The sequence below is a fragment of the Ostrea edulis genome, chromosome 8 (assembly GCF_947568905.1).
Source record: "Ostrea edulis chromosome 8, xbOstEdul1.1, whole genome shotgun sequence".
Taxonomy (NCBI): domain Eukaryota; kingdom Metazoa; phylum Mollusca; class Bivalvia; order Ostreida; family Ostreidae; genus Ostrea; species Ostrea edulis.
In genome coordinates this window covers 37,266,994-37,292,337 of record NC_079171.1, presented here as the reverse complement: position 1 = coordinate 37,292,337, position 25,344 = coordinate 37,266,994, and the positions used below count along the sequence as shown (strand labels likewise).

The following is a 25,344-nucleotide window of genomic DNA, read 5'->3' as shown; positions in this document are numbered from 1 at the left end:
AGAAATGTGACGTGTCACAACAGCGGAAAGTCTGTCTTCTGTAATTAATTGCATTATCGAACACATTTGATTCGCGTATTGCCAAACTCTGTCTCAAATTTTATTCTCTTATATCTACTTGAATTGCTGATTCTAAGTCTCGGGGGTTATCATAAAGACTTTTCATTCTCAAATAGTCATATGTCAGCCCGTCACAAAAGATATCTACTAACTGCTGTTGAACTAACTTATCTGTTAGGTTTTATCTATAATACGCGTCTTCCGCGATCCGTAGGAGCCTTTCCGCAAACAACTTTACACTTTCGTTTGAATTATGTTGTGCATTACAGTTAAAACGTGTTGGAGTCAGTGATTTCTGTAAATCTGTTTATTAGCATTTCTCTTAAATCGCGGTACTTATTCAGTGGCTTCTGTTTCATCTAGATATCTCCTAATATAATCGCTGACTGCCCTTTTCTTGTGATGGGAATTCCGTGATTTTGCTTTCTATTTCTTTTATCCATTGTTCAAATTTCTTGCGATCTCCTTCAAACCGGATGATAATGACACATATAATGCGGCGGCCATAGTATTAACCTGACTAAAAAAAAGGCTTTTTCATCATCATCATTAGGGACTCGGTGCTCAGGTTCTTGGTGGCTAAGAAATGTTTGCTCTTTGTGATATGTTTCGGAATCTCTTTTTAAATGTGGAGAACTTAGAGTAAACTGGGTTTATCGGCTTCTTGTTCTAGAGGTTTCTGATCTTCTTCACTAGTTTTGTCCATCGATTCTAATCTCTGTTCTAATTCTTCCATTTCTTTTCTAGGTTTTTTATAATTACCAATAGGGACCCTGTGCTCAGGTTTTGAAGATCATGTGCCATGTCAATTTCAGGATAGTTACTTAAGTCATGAAAAGAGTTCCTTCCTTGGTCGTGTCTTTTGTTTCCACCAAAACAATCCCTTTTTGCTTTGTTAGAGTATTTCGCCAAGTCCTGGTCACTGCACCAAAATGATCTATGTAACCCTATTTTCAGGTTATATTAAGATCTTTGGAAGACAAATCAATTTTAATTTTATAACTTTTATTCTAATCTGTACAAGTGGAGAGCTTACCAACAACTATCTACCTCTCTCTGCTTCTCTACCTCAAAGCACAAAATACATGAGGATATATATATATTATTTTCCAAGGACAAATTGATACTATCTACCTGTGACATTTAGAAGTAAACAAATTGCATTTGCATTCCAATGTTCTATCTTAAACAGACAATACAGCACCAGAGGTATAGAGCTGTCCATCCTGGTACTGAAAGTACAGGTACAGAGGTTGTAAAATGGGACCTTTGCTGACAATTTGTTCACGGAGTAATAATTTTAATATACTGCATCACTGCATGTGAGGCTATAAATACAAAAATGCTTGCATATCAATTACAAAGTAAGAGTTTCACTTTTTCGCATATCTTCATATATAGATAAATTTATGTAAATCAACAATCACACAATATCATGACCGATAATTAAAAACACAACAAAACAAACATCCCTTTACATCGATATCTGCTTACATATCTATTATATAGCTTTGCAATGATAATAATTGAAAATATTCAGACTATTTTAAGGGGCCTGTCTTTCAGTAGCGCTGCCTAGAGTGGAACATATGGACATTGTGCATTGCAGAATAAACACTTTAAAATGGGTTTATATTTGGGTAGTTTATTCTGTGTTGGGCACATTGCATTGTAATGCAAGTCAATTAGGGTCATGTCTTTGACACTTTGTTATGCTCACATTTACTTTTTGATCAATGGACGTAGTGACCCAATGACATCATATTCGTCAACACATCGAATGAATTAAGGAAAATTTTCTTCCCGTGGCTTTCGTCCATATACCTTATCTCTGGAACCATACTTTGGTGGTTTATATAAAGGTCTAATTTTAACAATTTGTAATTTTTGACTTTCTATTGTCGTCGGACCCTCCATTTTAAACGTAGGGGCGTTTCCAAATTCGATATTCTCTGTTATTCGTTCAATGTCACCGGGATAAAAGTTATCGAGTTTGTATTCAATTGAATTTGGATATCGACGCATTTTATCTAAGGCGTTGCCATTTGTAGCTTTGAAAAATATAATCCCGGGCTTTTCCCCTAAGTTGTTTGATATTTGGGTTTTGGTTTCGTTTAATGATTGTATTCGTTTTTCGATTTCAGTTTTGGAGATTGCAACTGACGTCAGTGCCCTTTCCTTCTCCTGTCGAAGTAACTGTACTTTTTCCTCTTTGATAGAGGTTAAACGTTTGATAATATTCTCTGTATGATCCTCCATTTGCTTTTGCACTTCGACAGCTCGCTTTGATATATCCGCCTGCTTTTCATTTTCCTTCGCTAATAGTTCTTCATATTTCGGCAGAAGTGTTGTTTCTATCTCCTCCTTTTCTTTTAGAAGTTTATATTTGATTGTGTTGTAGGCTGTAGTAAGATTTCTCACTTTATGACCGTTATGAGTTTCCATCATACATTGGGTACAGACTGGCGTCTGGCAGGGAGAGCAGTAACCCTTCAGATTTTCGTTTCTGTGCTTTGAACAATACATAAGTTCCATTATATCCCATTTCTCCGAGGACAGGAACATAATTTTGTGAGTTTGGGTTATTTTTCTCCTCTCGTGCTCCGACTTGCATGAATGGCATAGATGACCCGGGCATGTTTTACACAGGAACTGTGCTGGATATTTCTCACACTCTTCACATTCAATGTAGTGCTGGGCAAATGCTAGAGCTGATGCCATTTGTGTTGGTGATCTGCAAAAAAGAACGCATTGCTTGACACTGTTCACCAACGCTTTTTAAAATCTCTTACATTTTGCGGTAAGTATACCCAAGACCACATTTACATGCACGTGTTGTAACAAACCTTAGTTATAGTCTAGTCATTCTAGCCAAAAATATAGCGTAACCTCAAACTATTTGCAACAGAAATGTTTTTTTGTTTTCAAACGGTGAGTCAAGGGATCCTCTAGCGTATATAAAAAAAATCGAGAGCACAAAACAAAGGGGAAACGTGTATTTTGAGGGCAAAATCGTACATTTTGATATTAAAAAAAATCACCGAAAACCGGGATTTATCATTTATCTTCACATATGAAAGAATTAAAAGAAATGCAATTGCTATAATCATCGGGAACGATGTTAACATTTACAAACTACTTTATTCATACCAAAATTTCAAATGAATGAATTTTTTTATGAAGTGTAATGCCTTATTTTTGAAGAAAAATCGATGAAAATGAGAAGAGTTAATATGAAACTCGTGAACATTGATTCTGGCACAAAATGAGATACTTTTTTTTTATTGGCTCTTTTTGGACATATATTATCATATAAACAGGATGTTACATGCAACTTCAATATTTCAACAAACATGTTAAACACTGTGTGAAAATTAATAGCAATATTGTACAATTACTTTGAAGATAAAGAGAGACTAGTACATGAAATATGCATAACTTATTCATTTAAGGAAGATACATCTTACATTGAAATTATTTTGTCTTCTATCGTTTTCCATATGCATACTTGGTTATAATAATCAAGATTTCTTCTGCCACAATAAATCGATTTTTTAACAAACAGTTTTCTTCTCAAAAATTGCAAAAAAATATATAAAGAAGGACCACTGTGCCCTGTATCTGAATTAAACACAAACTGTATATAATATTTAGAAAGCAGTATACAATAATTCAGACTTTCACACTTTTCTTCATAAAATCCAAATATTATGTCTTGATAAGAGATATCATTTATATAAGTAATGTTTAATCTATTCCACCAAGTTTGGAAATGCTTCCAATAAGTACCAACATATTCACAAAAGTAAAACCTGTGCTCTATTGTATCTAAATTTCCACATAATATACAAGAAGATGATGTTTTAATTTTCATTGCATACAGCAATTTGTTGTGTGCTAAAAATCTGTGAATTAATTTATATTGAAAAGATTGTAATGATGTTTCCATTGATATTGTGAAAGGTAACTTGTAAATACTCTCTAACTCTTGCTGTATTAATTTTGAATCAAAAATATTTTCCCATTTTGGTATACATGTTGGTAATTCTGCTATACTTTCCATCACAATCCAGTAAAAATCTTTACAAGTCATGTTTGATATGGGACTCCTATTACCATTGAAACTCAGTATAAGCGTGTTTCTATTTATAAAAGAATTATCATTTTGTCGAATATGCTTTCTCCAACTGTAGGGTATTGCATTTCTTAAACAATAGTATTCAAAAAAAGATATGTTTAAATTGTGTGTTTCACTTAATTTTTCATGGCTAAGGAAGTCTTTATCTCTATCTACAATATCTCCAATATATAAAATACCCCTTTCATACCACTTCTTCCAAAAATCCTCTTTATTGTCAATTTTAATACTGTCATTAAACCATAAACTTTCTTTAAAAACGACTGGTTCAACATTTACAATATGTCTGAATTCTCTCCATGTACTAAAAATATCACTGTAAAACTTTGGCAAAAAAGTATCAATGTCTAAATGATTCATGCATCCTCTAGAGATAATAAAGTCATTTAATTCAATATCTTGCAAGTAAAATTGAATTATGCTTCTTAATTTTGATTTTATATTAGTGAAAATTCTTTTTACTCAGCCTAATCTTAATGATTTTACCTGTATATCAAATTTAGGTACTTTCAAACCCCCTTTACTAATTTTTTGACTGCTTACTGTACTTTTTACTTTTGGCTTTTCATTATTCCAAATAAAGGCATTTATTTCTTTTTCTACTTCTTTAATTAATTCTGATGAGAAAGGGAGAACTTGTGCTTGATAAATGAGTTTAGGGATTGCCAGTGTTTTTGTTAGTAGGATTTTACCAATAAGAGTTAGATTCCTCATTTTCCATAAATTTAATGTTAATTTCAATTCTTCTAGTTTTGTATTAAAATTCTTTCTTAACATTTCTTCTTCACCATTTGAACTAAACCATATTCCTAATGTAAAAAAATGACCTTTTGACCACTTAACAGGTCAGATTCCTGGTCTGAAATTTTTACAACTCCCAATCCAAACTGCTTCTGTTTTATCTAAATTAATTTTGAGTCCAGAACAATGTTTTGAATGATGTTTAGTAATTCAATTCCAGATTTCTCATCACTTAAAAAGCAGGTAGTGTCATCTGCTAGTTGACTTATCTTAAATTCTGTTTCACCAATTCTGATTCCATGAACATTTTTGTTTTCTCTTATTCTTATTGCAAGTAACTCAACACAAAGAATGAAAAGATATGGAGAAAGGGTACAACCTTGTCTGACTCCTCTACTTATTTTGAAAAAAGGGGTTGAGAATCCGTTGTTTATAACACAGCTTGAGATATCTGTGTATAGTATCTTAACCCAGAGTCTAAAACTTTCTCCAAACCCAAATGTATCTAATACTTTATCCAAGAAATTCCATTCTACAGTGTCGAATGCCTTCTCAAAATCAACTAAAAGAATTAAACCAGGAATGTTTTTTAGACTTGTATAGTGTATAAGATCAGAAATAGTTCTAATGTTTTCTCCAATAAATCTATTCTCTATATATCCAGTTTGATCAATGTCTACAGTTTGAGGTAAAAACTTTTTAATTCTTCTAGTAAGTACTTTTGATAAAATTTTGTAGTCAAAGTTAAGAAGTGATATTGGTCTCCAGTTTTTAAGTACAGTCCTATCTTTATCTTTTTTAGGTACAAGAGTTATGATGCTTTTTCTTTGATCTATGGACAGTTTGTGTTTTTGGATACTTTCATTCAAGCTGTCAATTATTAATTCTGAAATTTCTTTCCAAAAATACTTATAAAATTCCATTTGGAAACCATAGTGCCAGACGATTTATTGCATTTAAAAGTGTTTAGTATAGTTTCACATTCATGAACTGTAATAGGTCCTTCACAAGACAAGAAATCCTCTTTTTCAAGTTTTTGAATATTCATATTGTAAGTAAATTGATCAATATAATTCTTATAGTCACAATAATCTAAATCTGATGTTTATAACTTTTCAAAAAATGATTGTTCTTCTTTTAATATTTTCTCTCTTCCATCCAAAACCCCTTTATTTGACGTTATTGTAGATATGTATTTATTTTTATAGTTTCTTTTTTCTAAGGAGAGAAAATATTTAGTACACTTTTCTCCTTCTTCATACCACTTTGCTTTTGATCGAAGAATAATACCTCTTGTTTTATTTTCATTTATCAATTCCAACTTTTCTTTAATTTCATTATATTTATTTACATTTTCTTCCGTAGGATCTTCCGACATTTTTCGTTTTTGATCATCAAGTTCCTTAGCTATGTTCTTTTCATCTTTTCTTAGTTTGCGAGCTTTAAGTTTTGAAAATTTTACTATAAACCCTCTGAGTTCACATTTTATGGTGTCCCATTTTAGTTGTTTATCATTCATAAAAAAAATATTTCTCTTTTAGCTGTAAAATGTTTTGTTTTGTATTCAACACGAACTCTTCATCTTCTAATAGGGATGAATTAAATTTCCAAAAACCGGGGCCTCTATCTTCGAAACTTTTACCCTTTATATTCAAAGTAATTATACTATGATCAGTTTTTATGGATGGTTTAATACTGGTTTTACAAAGTGGTGCAAGAAAAGCAGGAATTAAGAAAAAATCTAATCTTGATAATATTATAGGATTTTTCCGACTAAACGTAAATAGCATACCATTTGGATTTTGTTCTCGCCATATATCTACAAGGTTTAAATCCTTTAATGAAGATATAAGATTGTCTCTATATTTAGATTTTCCTTCAATACACCTCCTTTCTTATCCAAATTTGGGTTCAATGTAATATTGAAGTCGCCACCTAGAATCAGATTCTGAGAACTCTCTTCTTCTAAGTGCTTTAAGATGTTGTTTAAAAAATCATTCTGTTCTGATGGGTTATCCTTAGTTGGTGCATACACATTTGATAAAATAAATTCTGTTTTATCTAATTGTACAAAAACTTGTAGAAATCTACCAGCATTGACACATGTATGTTTTAATATCGATATTCATATTCATTCGATAGATTGAACTTGCTTGGAGCTTTGGGGGGACCCCGAACAAAAGAAATCAAAAGGAAAAAACACATATGTACAGATGAATATACTGTACGTAATCAAATGTATAACTGACTAAACTGAACATACTTGACCAACCTTGTGAAGTTGTTTATATACTGGAAGCTTTAAATGAAAGCTAAATTTAAGAACCAGTATGTTATAATTCATGGAAATTAAATATCCGGAATAATACACTTCGTGGAAAATAAATATCCGGATTAATACAAAATATTACATGTTCTGTACATTCTATGCATAATGTATTTGCGTGGAACTACTAAATAGAGTTACACATGTATAAACATAAATTTGACATTTCATCAATATTTCATCAACTAATCTGAAGGCCAGGGATGGTAACAAAAAGTTGAAAGGGGGGGGGGGGGTTAATATCAGTTGGCATTGATCAAAATAATTAAAACTGGTATATGTGCAAAAATAAACAATATAAATAAACAATGTAATTTCTTTCACCGCTGGGAGGTGTATGGAATCGATAAGTGACTATTTCTAAGTTGTCGATATCTTTGTCACATATATATAAACAATGTATATGTGAATTTTATCAATACACTGTCGATGTTTACCCCAACGATTCACCTCGGTGCGCGAGAACAATGTCTGCCGCGAGGTTTTCCATAATTTGGAATCTACGATAGCCAAGATATTTTCCGAAGAATCTAGAGATGATACATGTCATGTCTGTAACATGGAGAGATTGGAGATCTTTAAGAAGTCTTCTCCCAGCCCCGTGCTCACCATCGTCGTTATACACCTCGTGGATCAAACCGTTTTTGTCTGTGAATCGATATACCAATAAACTGTGATCCGCGTTTGAGTAATTTGAGTCCATAACAACTTTTTTCTAGAAGTTTCTGACCTGGTTAAAGGTCACTGTGGTAGATGCCGCGATTTTAAAATCGTTCCCTTCTGTGGAGGTTTCTAGTGTCGACATCTGGATCTGTTGAAGTGCCTCTTTTTCTGCTTGATCCATTAGCAAAATGTTTTCAAGCTTTGGTTTTAACACTTTTTCTTTGTATGTGTTTCCGTTAGGAAAAACTAACTTGTCTTCTGCAAAACGTGTTTTCACATTCTCTTTCCAATACCGGTTACTTATTTCTTGGAGTTTTTTTCCCGATTTTCAGCTACCTCTACTGGTCTTTGTGGGTAATGTAGAAAGGTGTATTTGATTGTTCTGTAGAGCCAGACCCTTTGCTAGTTCTTTTGTCTTTCTGTGCTTGGAGGACTTTCTCCTTATCAGTAAATTTCTCTAGTCGACCCGTAATAGTTCTTGGTCTACCCGGATTTTTAGGCCCGTTTCGGTGTATGTTTGCAAAAGTCGTTTCGACTCCCAGGTATTCTTTAATCAATTGTGGGATTTTCTTGAAAAGATTTTCATTCTCTTCTTCGGGTAAATTGTGAATGAGTAAGTTCTGCTTCATTGATCTTGACTTTAAATCTGTGATCTCGCTTTGCTGTTTTCTGACGGTTCTGTCTAAGTTAATAACTACAGATTTTAACATATCTATATCTTCTTTCAACATTTTGTTCTCTTGCTTCAGCACCTGAATGTTTCCTGAGTCCACTTCTTGTTGTTCAGCAATATGAGAGATGCAGAAGTCGAAACCATCTTCCTCCCACAGGTCATTCTTAATGTTCTTTATATCTTGAGTTAGTTCTTTGATCACTCTGAGAGATTCCGATAATTCCCCCAATGTTGTTTGTATATTAGGTATTGCTTGCATCGTGCTTATTATCTCCTGCGTTAGCGTAGGTGCGATGGATATACCGGGTTCTGCGACATTCACTGGGCCGTGACTGCTATCACTGTTTGTGACTAACGACTTCTCACGACTTCTACTCAGGCTCATTTTAAGAAATTTCGAACAAAATCACTATATTTTCAATTTCACAAGTAAAATCACTTTCCAGGTATCCAAATTAACTTCTGAACGGTCTGGCTCAAATATATGTAATCCCACACACAGAAAACTCACATTATTTGGTCAAAATGTTGGAGCTCAGAAAAATATGACTACCTGGCTCTGATCACGTAATTTTTTTTCCATGAATCATGAAATTTACTATTTTCGTAGAGGTCTTTTTGTTCTACTCGACTATGCATTTAGTTTTTCTTACATAGGTGCGGTTCCAGAGTAAAAGAATTTTGAACATTGGTCAATTTTCGGCAATTGTCCCGCCCCAAAGGCTCCGGGGGTGAAGAAATCCTGAAACCTACACTTTATGTTAACCTTGTTCTAAAGAGGCTTCATATCAAATTTGAAATAATTGGAATGATAGTTACCAAGAAGTTAAACTTTCTATTGTTCACACATTTAATAACTGACCAATTTGGTCCCACTCTGATACCAAAACCCCTACCCCTGGAATAATGAAACTTACAATTCTAGTAAAGGATTACCTGTTCTTCCTAAATATTCATGCACAGTGTAGTTTCAATTTACTAGTAGTTTCAATAGCACTAAACAAGATGTTATTTACAATATGTAAGTGTTTTACACATAAACACTCTATACCAAGTTTGGTCCCACCCTGGAGTCAGAACCCCTATCTCGGGGATCATGAAATTTACAACATTGGTAAAGGCCGTCCTTTCATACATCACTATGCATTTAGTTTTTCTTACACGTGTGCGGTTCTTGAGAAGATTTTTTTTTTTAAATTGGTCCATTGTTGGCAGTTTTTGTCCCACCCCTAGGGTCCCAAAAGTGCAGGATTCCTTAAATTTAGAATTTATTTCCCCATGTCCCAAAGATACTTCACACCATATTTGACAAGAATTGGAGAAGTAGGTAAAGAAGAAGTGAAAATGTTCAATTGTTAATGCACGACGCACGTAACACGACGGACAACCAGTAATTGCAATAGGTCACCTGAGTTTACTTAGGTGACCTAAAAATGAACATAATTTTAGGAATTTAGAACATTCAAAAGAGATTGTTCACAATGCGTTATCTTCACCTTTTCCAAAACTAATGTAAATTCGTTTAAAGGAAGTGAACATGAAAAAAATATTTGTTGCATAATAAACTTAAAAGACCTCCTGAAACTAAATAGTGTAGCCTGAATATAATTTGCTTGTTTCTATTACGAGATTTGATCAATTAAACACTCCAAGTTAAAGGTTTAGGGAGATCATCCATTATTTCCCAGTATGCACTTGTGCTCTGACGTGGATGAGACACGTTGCTGTTGTTGACTGCGCATGGGTCACTATTATACAGCAGAAATTTATGGATTCATATTAGAATTGATGGATAAGGTTTTGGAGCAAAAGGAATTGAAATCAAATCTAATTACAATGCATTAAGAAAAATAAGAAAACACTCCCAAAAATATCTCCAGCTCCTCCAACTTCTGAACTTACTGAGAAGCACTAGTACTGTTATATTTCAAGATTCCAAATCAATTGATTTTATTAGATTTTAAAATATTTGGAGATAATTAAGGTGACTGTGTCATAAAAGTACTGCAATAAAGGCATATAATTTATATATTTTATAATATTTGATGTACATTGGACCACAGATAAATTTCGTAGATGCAATTTACAGTTATATTATTTATTTACACTAATAAAAATTATACTTATTCAGAATCTGTATCAAAGTCTGAGGTTTCAAGAAATCCTTTATAATTGCAGTGCTCTTTAGGAAATGCTCCCTTAATTTACGTCACAACAAATAAGGGTAAAACTACTCTGATCCCCCCCAAGAGGCTGACCCCGTCTGACCCAGTTGATAAACTGTGTGTGGGCCAAAAATCTTGATAGCATGCCTGCAACGGAATTGTTATTGTATTCTATCACGTGTGTGTGTAATTGGAAATATTTACACACAATTAAATGCCATGTTATGATTAGATTTTAATACACGTGAATACAGAAGGTATTTTTCATTTTCGTGTTTTTCTTACTTGTTTAACAAGTTGTTAATTCCAAGTCCCCTGAGACCCTTCCTCTCTGGATACATAAATCCATGGATAAATGTAAGCTGTATCAATTATAACAGGACTTAGACACACCATGTCAAAATATGGGTGTACAGAACCACACTTTATGTGTATATCCATATAATCTTACACAAAATGTTCAAACTCATGACAACAAAGACACCCCTTGAATGTACACATAATTCCTCTCTCATTAAAATCAATTGCTGGTAAAGAAGAATTATTCTGAGAGGCAATTTCTTCCTCTGTAACATCAGGTTCAAACTGATATCCCATAGTTAAATAGTTAATTCACTTTCTGCTGATAACATTTTAACGTTGATGCTTGCAATGTGCCAAAAATACACAATGTGTCCTACTGACCTCAGCATCAGTGCTGCCCTCTAGTGGATGCTAAGAGATAACCCAGCAGGGAGGTAATACGTTTTTCAAGATGACAGCTCCCAAGGATTGAAAAGATTAGTTAATCTTTATGAAATATTTCCCTACTAAAGAAACCTACATCTTAATGATTTTCAGAATTCATTATATTTCAAAATTAAGGATTATCTCCCTCATGCATAGCTCTTATCCTTGGACAAATTTGGCTTCACTTTTTTTGGTTTTTTTTTTTTTTGGCACGCTGTTTTTGGCTATATTTAGCTTTAAAACTTCATAGTTATTTCGGATTTCAAAGATTTCGGTTGAGCATCACTGAAGAGACATTATTTGTCGAAATGCGCATCTAGTGCATCAAAATTGGTACCGTATAAGTTTTACATACATCAAAATGACAAATTTAAACCCTTTGTCACATTTTCATGTTCACTTCCTTTAATAAATTGTCATATCTAATGAATTTTTGTGAGAACGGCTGAGTTTTACTGTCAACGACTGCCTTGGATATTTTAAAAACCTGCATATTGCATGGAAGCATGATAGCATGAAATATACATTGTATGTATTGTTGATGTGTTGGTATTTACCTTACGGTAGGCCTGTTACGTTTCAAACCATATGAACTTTTTTCATTTATCTAACAATTCTTACATGCAAAATAAGAATACAAGGATGTTAGATATTAATTCATTTCATTTTGTGTGCATACCTGGGTGTAACATCTAAACTGGCACAGATACCTTGATTGATGTTTAAACTTTACAAAAAGTCATTCGATCATGGTGAATAGAATGTAAGTTTATCATGCAGGAGGTTTGTGTTTTCTTTTATTGTAAAATAAAGAAACAGCTTTATTCAATTAAATACGAGTACACACTGGTACAACACAAGGTATGTTAAACGTACCGACAATTCGGAATTAAATGTATTAGCGACACATCTGTACATTGGGACGGACCTAAGAGGTATAGATCCACGCATTATAGAAAGTTTCCAATTACAACCTTTTACCGCTGCGTTCTTGGATTGTCATCTGTAAATCTATAATTTGTGTCGCTTCGAGTGGTAACTTGATCATCGAACCAACGCTAGTGGAAGAATATATATATATATATATATATATATATATATATATATATATATATATATATCACAATGAAAACTAGCTATATGCTAATTTGTGTTATTCTGGATAAATAAAGGCTATTATTATTATTATGGATTATGAACTTTGTTGTGCTGATCTTCTCCCACTAGAAGTATACTTCAAATCTGATATATTTTCTCCACGTTTAATATCTGTCTTCATTTTGTTATTGTTGTAAATAATTAAAGTTATCTTAGTAAATGAAAAGTCATATCTAATTTGTCCTTGTGTTAGTGAAATCTTCAAAATCGATGTCAAGGAAACTAATTCCTCTTAGAATTTATAAATACAAAATGAATTTTATGTTTTATAAGGACTCCTTTAACAGAAATTATCATAAATATATTCAAAAGGTTAATTATATTTTTCGAAAAATCTTATCAGTTCACATGAGCTGAAAGATCAGGTAAGCTATTCCGATCACATTTTGTCCTGTGACAATCTGTCCATCCTTACGTCCGTAAAGCATGCGAAAACTGACATTTTCGACTTCTTCACTAGAACCACATGTCTAATTGTAACCAAACTTGTAACAAAATTTGCTCAGGTAAAGAAGAAAAGATGTGCCAAATCCTTTCTGAAGTGGAGATAGGTAAGAATTAGAGAAACAAAATGGTGGAATCTTTTACAAATCTTCTCAAGAACCATTAAGCCAATTTCAGTTAACTTTGCACATATTATTCTTGGGTAAAGGGAATTCAAGTTTGTTCAAATGAAAAGTCATGATTCCTCTAAAGGGAAGATAATCAAGGAAAAGTAGGGTGAGGATCAATTGAAATCTTTTAAGAACCAGTGGGCCAGAAAAGAAACGATATTTATATGACATTTCCCTGACATAATGTACATTCAAGTTTGTACAATACATGGGCCCCCGGGGTAGGATGGTGTCCCAGTAGGGACTTAAAGTCTTCCATAGTGATATAGGATCAATCTTTTTAGAAACATTCTCAAAAACAATAAATGAATACTGATATACAAGCAATCCCAGGTAACGCAGAATCAAGTTTGTTCGAATGGTCGTCCCCTGAGTTAGGGTGGGGACAAAGTAGATGATCACATTTTTATATAGGAATACATAGGAAAAATCTCCTTAATAGCAGTAAAGCCATGGATACTTACGAGTATATTTTTATGTAAAACTTTATCCCCTATTGTGGCCCCATACTTCCCACAGGGGCCATTATTTGAACAAACTTGAATACACTATGTCAGGACGCTTCCATGTACATGTTAACTTTTCTGGCCCAGTGATTCTTCAGAAGATTTTTTAAAAGATTTCCCCTATTTATTCCCATGTAAAACTTCGATACCCTCTTTTGGCCTCAACTTACCCCCGGGGCCATGATTTGAACAAACTTAAATCTGCACTATTATCAGGAAACGTTCTTGTAGATTTCAGCTTCTCTGGCCCAGTGGTTCTTGAGAACATTTTAAAATGATCCCATCCTATTTTCACATGTTTGTAATCATCTCCCCTTTGAAGGTGGCATGATCCTTGATTTGAACAAACTTGAAAGCCCTTTACCCAAGGATGCTTTGTGCCAAGTTTGGTTGAAGATGAAAATGAGAAAAGTTTACAACGACGATGACGACGACGACAGACAACTGACAAATTTTGATCAGAAAAGCTCACTTGAGCCTTCGACTCAGGTGAGCTAAAAAGCTTATTTGCACTTTCAGATTCAAATTCAAATATTTACACGCGTGACACCGAGATGGACCTCATATTCTGGTGATTGTTTAATGAACCTCTATCGATTTCCTCTGCAAGTTATAAAAAAATCTTAAACGTCTCCCATCCTCTCTATTCATCCTACGCAATGAAATGCTGTCATCATAAAAAAAAGAAACAGAAATGCAAACGAAATCAATGCATAGTGGAAATAATAAAACTCGACACGTGATTCATATTTGTATTGTGACCGTTCAGGGATCTCAATATGGCGGAAAATACTGCGTGACCTTCATTTGTCTTCAAAGTGTTGTTGTTTTCATTCCTTTCTAAATTCATATAACTCACATCATTCATTCATCTACATATATTTGCTGTTCTATAAAAGTTATTTGTGAAACACAATACAGTACTAATTGAATAGAAACTATACCTGATTATGTTAACAGGTGTGATCCAAAGGACGTTTTAAAAACTTCTGTTATGGGTGTGCTTTATTTTGGTAACACGAATAACAACGAAACGAAAGTAAATAACAAAGAAAATAATGAAAATTATTTTAGTGACTCGGAACATTTAATTAAATGTCGAATTTAACCGGAATAGCTTCCTTTGAATACATGTAATGGACTTTTGCGAGCACGACTGGCTTTTACTGTCAGCGGCTGACCTGCACATTTTAATCAAAGTACAAAAAGTATTTATGGGAGTTGTGCACCAGATACTTCTGGGATTGAGAATTATTCTAAAATTGAAAAAATAGAACTACACTCAAATTCATAAACTTATTGTGTATCTTTAACAATCAAAATGTAATTGTTTATGCCTACATACATATAGACACTGGCAAGTTAACAGCTGTATGGATTGTATTTCACTTTTCCAATCTATGCTGTCTGACGTGGTTCATGCCGATTATTTGGCCGTTCTTGGCACACTGATTTTGACTTTGGATAATTTTGTTTACCTGATCAAGATATAGGGTTCACGGCGGGTTTGACCGGTCGACGGGGGATGTTTATTCCTCCTGGGCAGCTGATCCTATCTCTGGTATATCCAGGGGTCCGTGTTTGACCAACTATCTATTTTGTATTGGTTATAGGAGTTATGAGATTGCTCATTGTTCGTTATCTTCATTTTTCATCTTATAAACTGTAAATTTGAGACATCTTAATAAAATAAAATAGAAAATATTTTATAAACTATATAAGATATCTTTAAAGCGGAATGAATATAAATATGACGTGCAATACATCCTGATAAGTATGAGGGTACAAATACACATACATGTAGCACACAAAGTGAAATACAAAGCAAGTACTACCATATGCCGTGGTTTAATAAGAAAATGAAATCTTTAGATTCGGCATAAACAACATGGTGAACATAATTCTAATTCTAATGAACATAATATTCATGAACAGATATTTACTACTTAGTATATTGACTTCATGTAACAAAAAAAAAAAAAAAAAAAAAAAGAACCTTAAGTACTATGCTGAACAAAATTTTAAAATATATTTTAGGCCAACTACTGCACTAGCGATAAACCTGAAAGTAAGATGTACCAAAAAGCCTGCAAAATCGGATATTTTACAAAGTACACATCAAATTGAAAAGGTGGAGTAAGCAATTTGCAAATTCATAGGTCTGAATTAAGCACTTTTTATATATGAATGCGGCTCTTTCAAAATGGAGCCATTATCTTATAAGGTATCTACCACAACACACTTCTCTCTCTCTCTATCTCTCTCTCTATCTCTCTCTCTCTCTCTCTCTCTCTCTCTCTCTGTGTGTGTGTGTGTGTGTGTGTGTGTGTGTGTGATTGAATTTGTTGAGGAGAAAGAGAGAGAAAGAAAGAGATGACATGGGGTGATTGTAAGGGCAGCGCGGGGGTATCTCTGACATGTTGAAGAGTAGGCGTCTATTGAGGAATATTACAGTTTGTGGGTATATCCATGTCGTTTTTGTGCAGCATATGGAGAAATTCTAACCACTTTATTCATGAGCTTGATATCAGGTGATCTTAAGGTTATGAATATTCATTAAGCGTGTAACTTTATCAGTTATTTTACCGCGTACATCATGGTGTAAAAATTAATTTTTAAAAATTGGAAAGTTTTGACAACACAATATTTGAAACACGAGCTGAATTAAAAACAAAATATACTCCCCGGCACGTACATATTTGTCCACATAATATTACACAAAAAGGATCCTGTTCGGTAAGTTAATGTATATAACATACCCCCCCCTCCCCAGTAAACAACATACAGATCATCGGGCGATCCCACCTTTACCAAGCAATATTCCATCTCAAGTATTAATATTTATTTTAACTGCAGTTACGAATACATATTCACTAATAAATGTTTCCTTTATTTTGAAATTGGATCAAGTTTCAGTGAAGCATCATATTTACATGAATGTTGGTTTCCGAAATCATTTAAACATTTTGTAGGTATCCCTTAAGAGGGCCTCATGACATCAGTACAAGTGCCAAGGACAGAAAACATCATGACATTTCTATTCATCAAATGAATACATGGGAATGACTGCATTTTCTAAACTTGATTTTACCCGTAGATGTCTCTTTGCCGAAATACTAAAAATGCCGAAAACGGTGGTTTTGATTCAAAAACGAACTTTTTTGAAAAATAATTCAATAAATCTATGAACAGATTCCGGAAAAACACATGTCAATTTGTCGCTTCCGATGCTGGAATTAGTGATCGTTATTTTGTATCCGTTGCTTTTTGAAGTGAAAAAGTGGACTTTTTGTGATTTTCAAAGATTCTTGAAATGCTTATAATGGATTAAATGGGGCTCTTCGATTAAAAACTTCAACTATAAATGGAACTCCGACTGTTGTATCAGTTACATTGAAAGTTGTTTCATTGAAAAGATACGAACATGAAGAATGGGGTATAATGCTGGAACCGTGTGTTTATGCAGAGGTTAGTTTACAATCATGATTTTACATATTTTTCTATTAATTTCTTTACATGATGACTGATAGTTCGAATTCCAAGATGGCGGCATGCAATTTAGCCAAATGGTAAGAATTTCTCCATATGCTCTCTCCGCTTCTGGTCTTACACTTTTACGCCACCTTTGTGAAATGCAAGATTAGCCTCTTCTCTACACACGCAAAACGTACCAAAGGCTTGAAGGGATGTTTCGAATCGGAATAGAATATGCTGTGAAATTTATAGGGGACGTCCAATGACATCTGATTACTCATAGAAGGCTACCAGAAAGCGCAACATCTCCCTTAGATTTTAGCCACCATTTCAAAAGACTTGTTCGATTTGATCAAACCAGAACAAAAAGAAGAATGTGGAGAAGAGGTAGGAGGATTAGATGGGAGAAAGAGAAGGAAGGAGAATATGTGTTGGAGGAGAGGGAAGATAAAAGCAAAGTTGGGGTTTCGGACTGTGAGCTTGGGTGGCGATCATTCGTGCTCGGGTATGGCCTAAAATTGACGACCCTCACGGCACATTCGGTTGCCCGGCAACGATACGTGCGGCACAACTGGTCGTCGCCGACTGAACGTGTCGAGGCGACAAAACGTGCCGTAACATACGTGCTCTATCTGTCAATCATCTGACGCTTTTTCTTTAAGAACTTGGTCGCCGTCCATGCATATGGGAAAATGTGTATTAAAAAAAAAAACAACCCGAAATTATATGGCGTGTTGTTTGATTTTCATACTTATGACAATTTTTCTTGAAAACAACAAAATATTTGGGTTTTTTTTCCATAGACATTCAATTCTTCAAACTTTAGCATTGAATGTGTCGATTCACGCTATTTTGGTTCGCTTAATTTGATCAGTTACTGTCGTTTGATTTTCCGATTGTGGAAACGTGTGTAAACATGGATATGTATCTTTGAATTTGAAAGGTCCACTCAATTGCTATAGAATACGCAGAAACCGCATTTTCAAAGACACCGACTTTAGTGTCGGCCCACTTTCAGTTCGCGAGGCACGTGTGTTTAACCTGTTGTAAATTATGATCACCGATAGTCTGCATGTAGGAATTTTTGAATTTTGGGAAATATCGCTGTTGACATTATATTTCATTTCTAGTGATATTTATATTGTTTTCAATTAACATACTCAATTGATCGACGGTAGAAAAGTAACTTTTACAGAAATTGTGCATTTAAACGTGTAATACGTAAACGGTTTACGAACTATTTGCTGCAAGCGCTGAACATTACATATGTTTGTAGAGAAGTACTCAGGTTCACACCACTTTGAGCCGAGTCATTGCATAGTTTTAGAGAAGTTGATAAAATCAACTCCCAAAAACCTGCGTATTGTACGGAAGCACGATAGCATGAAATATATGTATTATTCATTTGTCGGTATTTATATATTACGGTAAGCCTGTTAAGTTTCAAACCATCTGAACTTTTTACATATATCAAACAATTATTAAAATAACAATACAAGGTTATTAGATATTAATTCATGTCATTTTTGCATGCATATACCTAGGTGTAAAATTTTAACTCACACAGATACCTTGATTCAGGTTTAAACCTTACAAAAGGTCACTGCATCATTATAAATCGAATGCAAGTAATTATGCAGGAGTTTTGTATTTTCTTTTATCATAAAAATCCATAAAGCTTTTATTCAGCTTCATTCATTCACAAGCACAATCGGGAAGGACACAACGCCTGCTACACGTACGGACAATTTAGAATTATATTTACAGACCAGAGAGCTATAGATCTATAGCCCATATAGAAACTTTCGATTTACGACGCAGAAAAATCTGCGCAGATTTGAAGCCTCAAATCGCTGCATTCTTGCATCGTCATCTTAAAATATCAAAAGATTACTAGCATATATTTCTGTGTAAACATTTATTAAAGCTTCAAATTAATTCGTTTGTTGGCGTAGCCATGTTAGGTAGCAGTCATTTCGAACCCCGTTGATTTTTGTATATATTCATTGTATCCAATACGTACATATTTGGTCTTCATTTGTAGTAAACACGGATACTGGAAATAAAGCATGCTCTCGATTTTTGATACATCATGGAAGCCTAGTCTTGTCCCCACCCACTATTAATCTGTTTTGAATACTGATATTTGGCGGGAATGAAGATCACACTTATAAAAGCCTCGAGTCTAATACAACATTCAGACCTGTTTAAACAATTCTTTTTTTTTCAAATAATTTTTAACTGAACTGAAATTATTTCATGCAAAATATTTAACCGACGAAATTCCCACAGCATAGCAGTATTGATTGATTGGTTGTATCTTGTTGAACGTCCCACTCGAGAATGTTTCACTGATATGGAGACGCAACATAGCAGTGAAGGATATGTTATTTAAATACTTTATACATAAATACTGGAGAGAATCTTCACAGCGGTGATCATGAAACTTCGGTAGAGGCCTTCCTGCTCTGCATGACTATTCATTTACTTTTTCTTACAGATGTGAGGCTGTGAAGAAGATTTATGCATATGTAATAGGTACTGTTCTCCTATTATTATGAATATTAGTCTTACTAGGCACGTGATTGGTGTGTGAGTGGTTGTGCTGATTTTCTTTATCAATTACCTTTCTTTGTTTCTTTTGAAAATCAATTTTTGTTTGTTTGAATAATTCTTGTTTGTTATTAGGAAGGAAGCCTCGATCAAAGTGGTTAAACTGTTATCTGTCCTATCTAGCTGGGGAAGCTTGCTTAATGATATAATTAATCAACGACAAAAAATCGATTTGGTTCATGTGAGCTGATAAAGATAAACTATTCAAAATCAGAAATATGTATCTATATATACATTAAGAATTAAACATTGAAATATATGATTAACAGATTAATGATCAATTAGTAGTTTATCACATCAAAACAAGTATACCCATATACTGTATGTTAGTATTCAGTAGTGGATGTACTATAATTCAAGACTACACACAAAATATTGACAAAGTGAAATTCACATCCCAATATCTGATCTATATTTATTGAATTGTGTTCAGTGATTCACATGTGTAGGAGAGATTGTATATGGAATATATGAATAACTAGTGACATGGTCAAATTGATAATAAGTTAAAAATTAGTTCCACTAAAATTATAAAACAGCAGTGAGAAACTTATGTTCAATCAGTTAAACACACAAACACAAGAACATGTTCATTACAAATCACAAACACCGGACTGTAATTAACACACAGCTGTAATTAATAAGTGGTTGTAATCAACACACTGTTGTAAATAGCACTTTCCACATATTTATCATATGTAATCAACACTGTGTGGGTAGGTGTAACACAGTGTAACTAACAATGTGTTGATAGATATTGGATTTTCTTCACTTTTTCAGTATATAACTCAGCCACAAAAAGGTTGTCTCTGATGTCCACACATAAACCGAATGGACCGTATAAATCACTGTTCTGAATGTAACGGAGGAACTGTCCATCCTGATCTAGGATGTGGATACAGCCATTGTTAAAGTCTGCTGTCATGATATGACTTTGGCTGTCTGTAGTGATGCCAATTGGATAAAATGATTCCTTGGTATTAGAGGGATGACCAGTGTATCTAAATCGGAAATTTCCTGACTGGTTGACCACAACTACTGCTCTAGCTGCATTGTCAGCCACACAAATATCCAGGTTCCTGTTCTCAAAGATGTATTTATAGTTATAATCAGATGAATAAAGAGGACGACCCTGATCATCAAACTGAATGGTTTGTGTCTCTGTGGAGCCAGAGTAACGCACAACTTTGGATTGTGTTTCATCGGCGCTGTCCATGATAACCAGATCATCAGAGGCGGTACTGCAGACAAAGCAAGGTGTCCACTCCTGTAGTGTGATCATGTTCTGTATTTGTTAATTCTTCACTAGGTTTACAGTTCTTTTAGTAGTGTCAGTATAAACAAGATCTCCATCACGTGTGACTGCTATGTCTTGTGGTGCATTATCCGACTCGGTTTGTATCGATGTTAGTAGTTTACCCTGGAGGTTTAAGAGCTTCATGATTTCGTTATTCCCACCACATGTCCAGACTTGTTCATCATTGAGGCAGCTCAGTGGTGAATAATCAGTGTCTATGGTGGCGGTGAGTCGCGGATATCAAGTAGTGGTTTGACTGAAGGAGACGACATAGCTTCTGGTGAATTCATTTGGTAACCTTGTTCCTTTGTGCGATTGGATAATGGAGACAGAGAACCAAACATTTCATCAAGCTGATTCTGAGGAGAGAAACTCGGTGATGTAAATCGGACTTTAGGCGGTAATGTTCTAAACTCGGAATTCCTAGATATGTAACTAGAGGTTAAGGAAACGTCATTGGATTCTAGTATTTTGTAATTTCAAGTCGGAAATGATCTGTTTGAGTTCAGTAATTCTCTGTGTGATTTCTTCTGTATTTCTATTCAGGGTAGATAAATGTTTATTTTTCGTCTCCTCAATATCAGATTTCCGCTGATTGACAATGGCGGTGATTTCTCGGTGCCAGACTTATCCTTGTTGGTCGGCAGCTGTTCTCAGTTCCCCGTAATGTGTTTCTAATTCAGCTTTCTCAGTTTGGACATTGGACACCATTTCTTCATATCGGGGATAAATTCTGGTCTCCAATTCTTCCAAATCGTTTTGTAAATTTCGTGTTTTAAAACTGAGTTTTTCCAGAGTAGCTGATATCTTGTGACCTTTTGTTGAACATAGGAGACGCAGGCAGTTCGTTGTGTTTCGGACATTTCGGGTAGTTAGGAGTAGACTTTCTGTGTAAATAGTTCACCACATTGTGTCGTTTAGACAAAACCGAGATGTGTTTTTCCATGCAGTTAACACAGTTATTTATTTTACATAGTTCACAATGCCTCTGTAGGGGGACAGTTTCACAGAGGTCAAACAATAGGACTTCCTGAGCACTGCGCCGGGGATGCATTTCTGATGTCTGATGTCGGGATCACACAAGCAATTTGCTGTCAATGAAAACGGAGAATCTTAATTAAAGATTTTTTTTAAAGATTTTGACAGGTCCGAACAAAAGACATGGTAGAATTATTAATATATATGGAGGGATATGTATGAGGCATTGATATACCAAATACAGTGAAACTTCTCCAAACCGGCCCCTCAGAAAACCGGTTCTCCCTGAATATCGGCGATTTTCAAAGTCCCGGCAGAAATCTTAACATTTCCTTACAAAGAAAGTCTCACAAAACCGGCCACCCCCGAGAACCGGACATCGGCCACATTTTAAAATACATTTGTTAACAAACATGTGTAATTTACCCTTAACATATCGGCCACTTTTTGAAGACAAGAAAATTTTGGCCCGAGAGTGATCAAGATCGTCCAGGTGTGCAAATTGACTGCCCAACTGACCAGGTGGGAAATCATCAAGCGGAGGTGTGAAAAAACACGAGTGGTGTCTTTAATTTCTATTGTTTACCTGTGCTGTCAAGGGTGTTAATTGACACTTAGCTAATCCAATTGACCCTTCCAAAGTCTGTACAAAATGTAAAAAAAAAAAAAAACTGCTAGGAGCGTATTGAATGAATACATATCAAACGCCATATTGTTGCATCATTCTATCGTATTGATATAAGCGGTAGTTAATAAAGAAAACAAACCGATGACTGTTAATGATAATTATTAAAAGATAACTTAATTTTCTTGGTTTCCATAGACTTAAAATTCCTAAGAAATATTCAAATAACAATTTCATATTTACTGCTGTGCTTTTCAAAAACGTCAAAACAAATTTGTTAATGATATAAGTGATGCATGTAAACAGGGGTCAGTTGCAGAAAAGTCTGTTAAGTTTAACTGACAGTTAACTTCAAATTAACACTATATAAATGTTCAAGTTAATGGCAAGTTAACTCCCAGTTAAAGCTAACTAACATTTGTGCAACTGGGTCCAGACTTTTTATAGGTAAGAGGAATTCCAATATGCCTCTGTGTTTTCTTTATGTATCGGAATCCTGTTATAGATTTTCAGTTTAAAATTAAATGATTTCAGTGAGAATATGCCTCCCTGTTATTTCAACCTTCAGTCTATTGCTGTATATTAAATGTCTGTGTGACATCTATACCTGTATACAATATCTCTTGTTTAAATAGTTTTAAAGTTTGTTTTGACCTAGATCTTGTTGGGTAGTTATATCAACAAACCATGAGTGTTTGTATTTCAAAGGGATACTCGAATTTCAACCGACAATTTTTAAAAATGACTCATCACCGATTATAACTTAGGTTCATATATTATGATCGGCGATTAACATTTTAAAAAAATGTTGATATGTGAGATTTGTGTTTTCCATTGAAATAACAGTACTCTGAAGGTACATATCCATATTTGATCTTTTTTAAAAAATACATCCGAAATACCCAAGGAATTGAATATTTAAAAAAATTCAAGAAGAGGATGGGGCGGGGTTACCGGAAGTCCTGTTCACAAGCACCCACCGTGATATTTCTATCTAGTGTAAAACTTATACGGTACCAATTTTGATGCACCATATGCGCATTTCGACAAATAATGTCTCTTCAGTGATGTTCAACCGAAATGTTTGAAATCCGAAATAACTATGAAGTTTTAGAGCTAAATATAGCCAAAAACAGCGTGCCAAAAAATGTATGTCAAAGATATGGGTACTTGAAACTATGTAAATTTCAAACTTCTCTGCCATTTTTTTTCCAGTCATTATCAAACTGAATAAAATAATTTTAAATCAATATATCAACATTTATTTCAACTATCTAATACAATAATACAAATTAGCAATAGCTTTGACTATATGAAACAAGCAAACAGTCCATTAAATTTTAATTTCAAGTCCCCCGATTCCATGACCTCGATTTCTCGAAAAAATCTCAAACTTAATTTTTAGTTTTCTGTTATTTAAGCAGTCAAAATTTGAGTAAAATCTCAGACTTGAGTCCAAGATTCGACTTAAATTTCTTTCTAGAAGTCCAGGTCAGGTCGTTTTTCAGTTTGTTTGCGTAGATGGCAGGATCCCCCGAGCATTTTATGTTATACCATTTAGGGAAACCAGACATCCAAAATAATAATGATACTAATAACTTAAAATATATGTATACATGTACATTTGTAGGTTAAATATTCTTTTCATCAGGTAAGATAATGTTTTTGATTGATAAATGGACATTCCATTGATACAATTATAACTACATGTACAATACCATAAATACTATTTCTTTTAATCTGGAAGCGTCTTCATTTTCCACATAAAATTCACAGTACATTCGTAATTATTTAGCAGTAAAAAAAATGGTCATCTATGTAATCCAAATTTAAGTTGTTCATTTGATTAATATATTGATTCAATGTATCTATTATCTAAACCGAGTTCCAGAGAGGAATCCAGAGAAGAGGAAATTTAAACATCTGCCTGAAACTGAAACATTTTATCAGTAATAAGCCAAACTGGAAACTGTGAGAGGAAAACCAACTATTAATTGTACTGAATTCCACAAAACATATAAGGGTACAAAAGAGGATTTAGGAATCATGCAAATTCAATGTTGCCCGAAAAACGACTAAGCCATCATAAGTGTATCACGCTTTCTGACCACCTTATTCAGATGTATGTTAGACATTCTTACAAGCTAGATCAATCTCCTTATCTTCACGTTCATTACAAATTGAAAAGGAGTCTTGTACAAGTTTCTTTAACATTTGTAGTTAATCCTGTGAAGTTAGATTTCTTCACTCTGTCCTTCCACTTTCAGATTTAGTAACACTGGGAACATCACTGTTACTTGTTTATTTATTTTGTTTTGTTTTGTTTCTTTTTTTTTGTTTTTTGTTTTTTTTGTTTTTTGTTGAATGTGCTTTTCAAATTTTTGTTAAAGCATTTTAACTGTTTCTCAATTTTCTTTTATCTCTTTACATAATGATATTGTTTAGGCTTTTTCAGAATTAAGTTGGGTAGTAAGGTTATGAATAATTTCACATGAGGTTAGCACATTTGGCTGAAGGGTTTCAATTCCACTACGCAGAGTTCTACTATATGGTTATTTCTACAAGGAAATTCAAAGTAAATAAA

At 34.0% G+C, this 25,344-nt stretch overlaps 3 protein-coding genes across 3 annotated transcripts; all 3 read right to left on the bottom strand.

Moving 5' to 3' along the window:
* Positions 1-1,068: 1,068 nt before the first annotated feature.
* On the bottom strand, positions 1,069-14,774 carry LOC125662719 (tripartite motif-containing protein 45-like). The gene is made up of 2 exons (XM_056146003.1): positions 14,718-14,774; positions 1,069-2,794 (listed from the first exon to the last, which is right to left on the bottom strand). Exon 2 carries the CDS (start codon positions 2,779-2,781, stop codon positions 1,846-1,848), a length of 936 nt encoding a protein of 311 aa, XP_056001978.1. The 5' UTR covers positions 2,782-2,794; positions 14,718-14,774; the 3' UTR covers positions 1,069-1,845.
* LOC130049689 (uncharacterized) lies at positions 8,267-8,986 on the bottom strand. The gene has a single exon (XM_056147596.1). It carries the CDS (start codon positions 8,984-8,986, stop codon positions 8,267-8,269), a length of 720 nt encoding a protein of 239 aa, XP_056003571.1.
* A 5,822-nt stretch (positions 14,775-20,596) lies between the features above and the next one.
* On the bottom strand, positions 20,597-21,142 carry LOC125663182 (tripartite motif-containing protein 3-like). Its single transcript, XM_048895484.2, has one exon. It carries the CDS (start codon positions 21,140-21,142, stop codon positions 20,597-20,599), a length of 546 nt encoding a protein of 181 aa, XP_048751441.2.
* Positions 21,143-25,344: the final 4,202 nt, after the last annotated feature.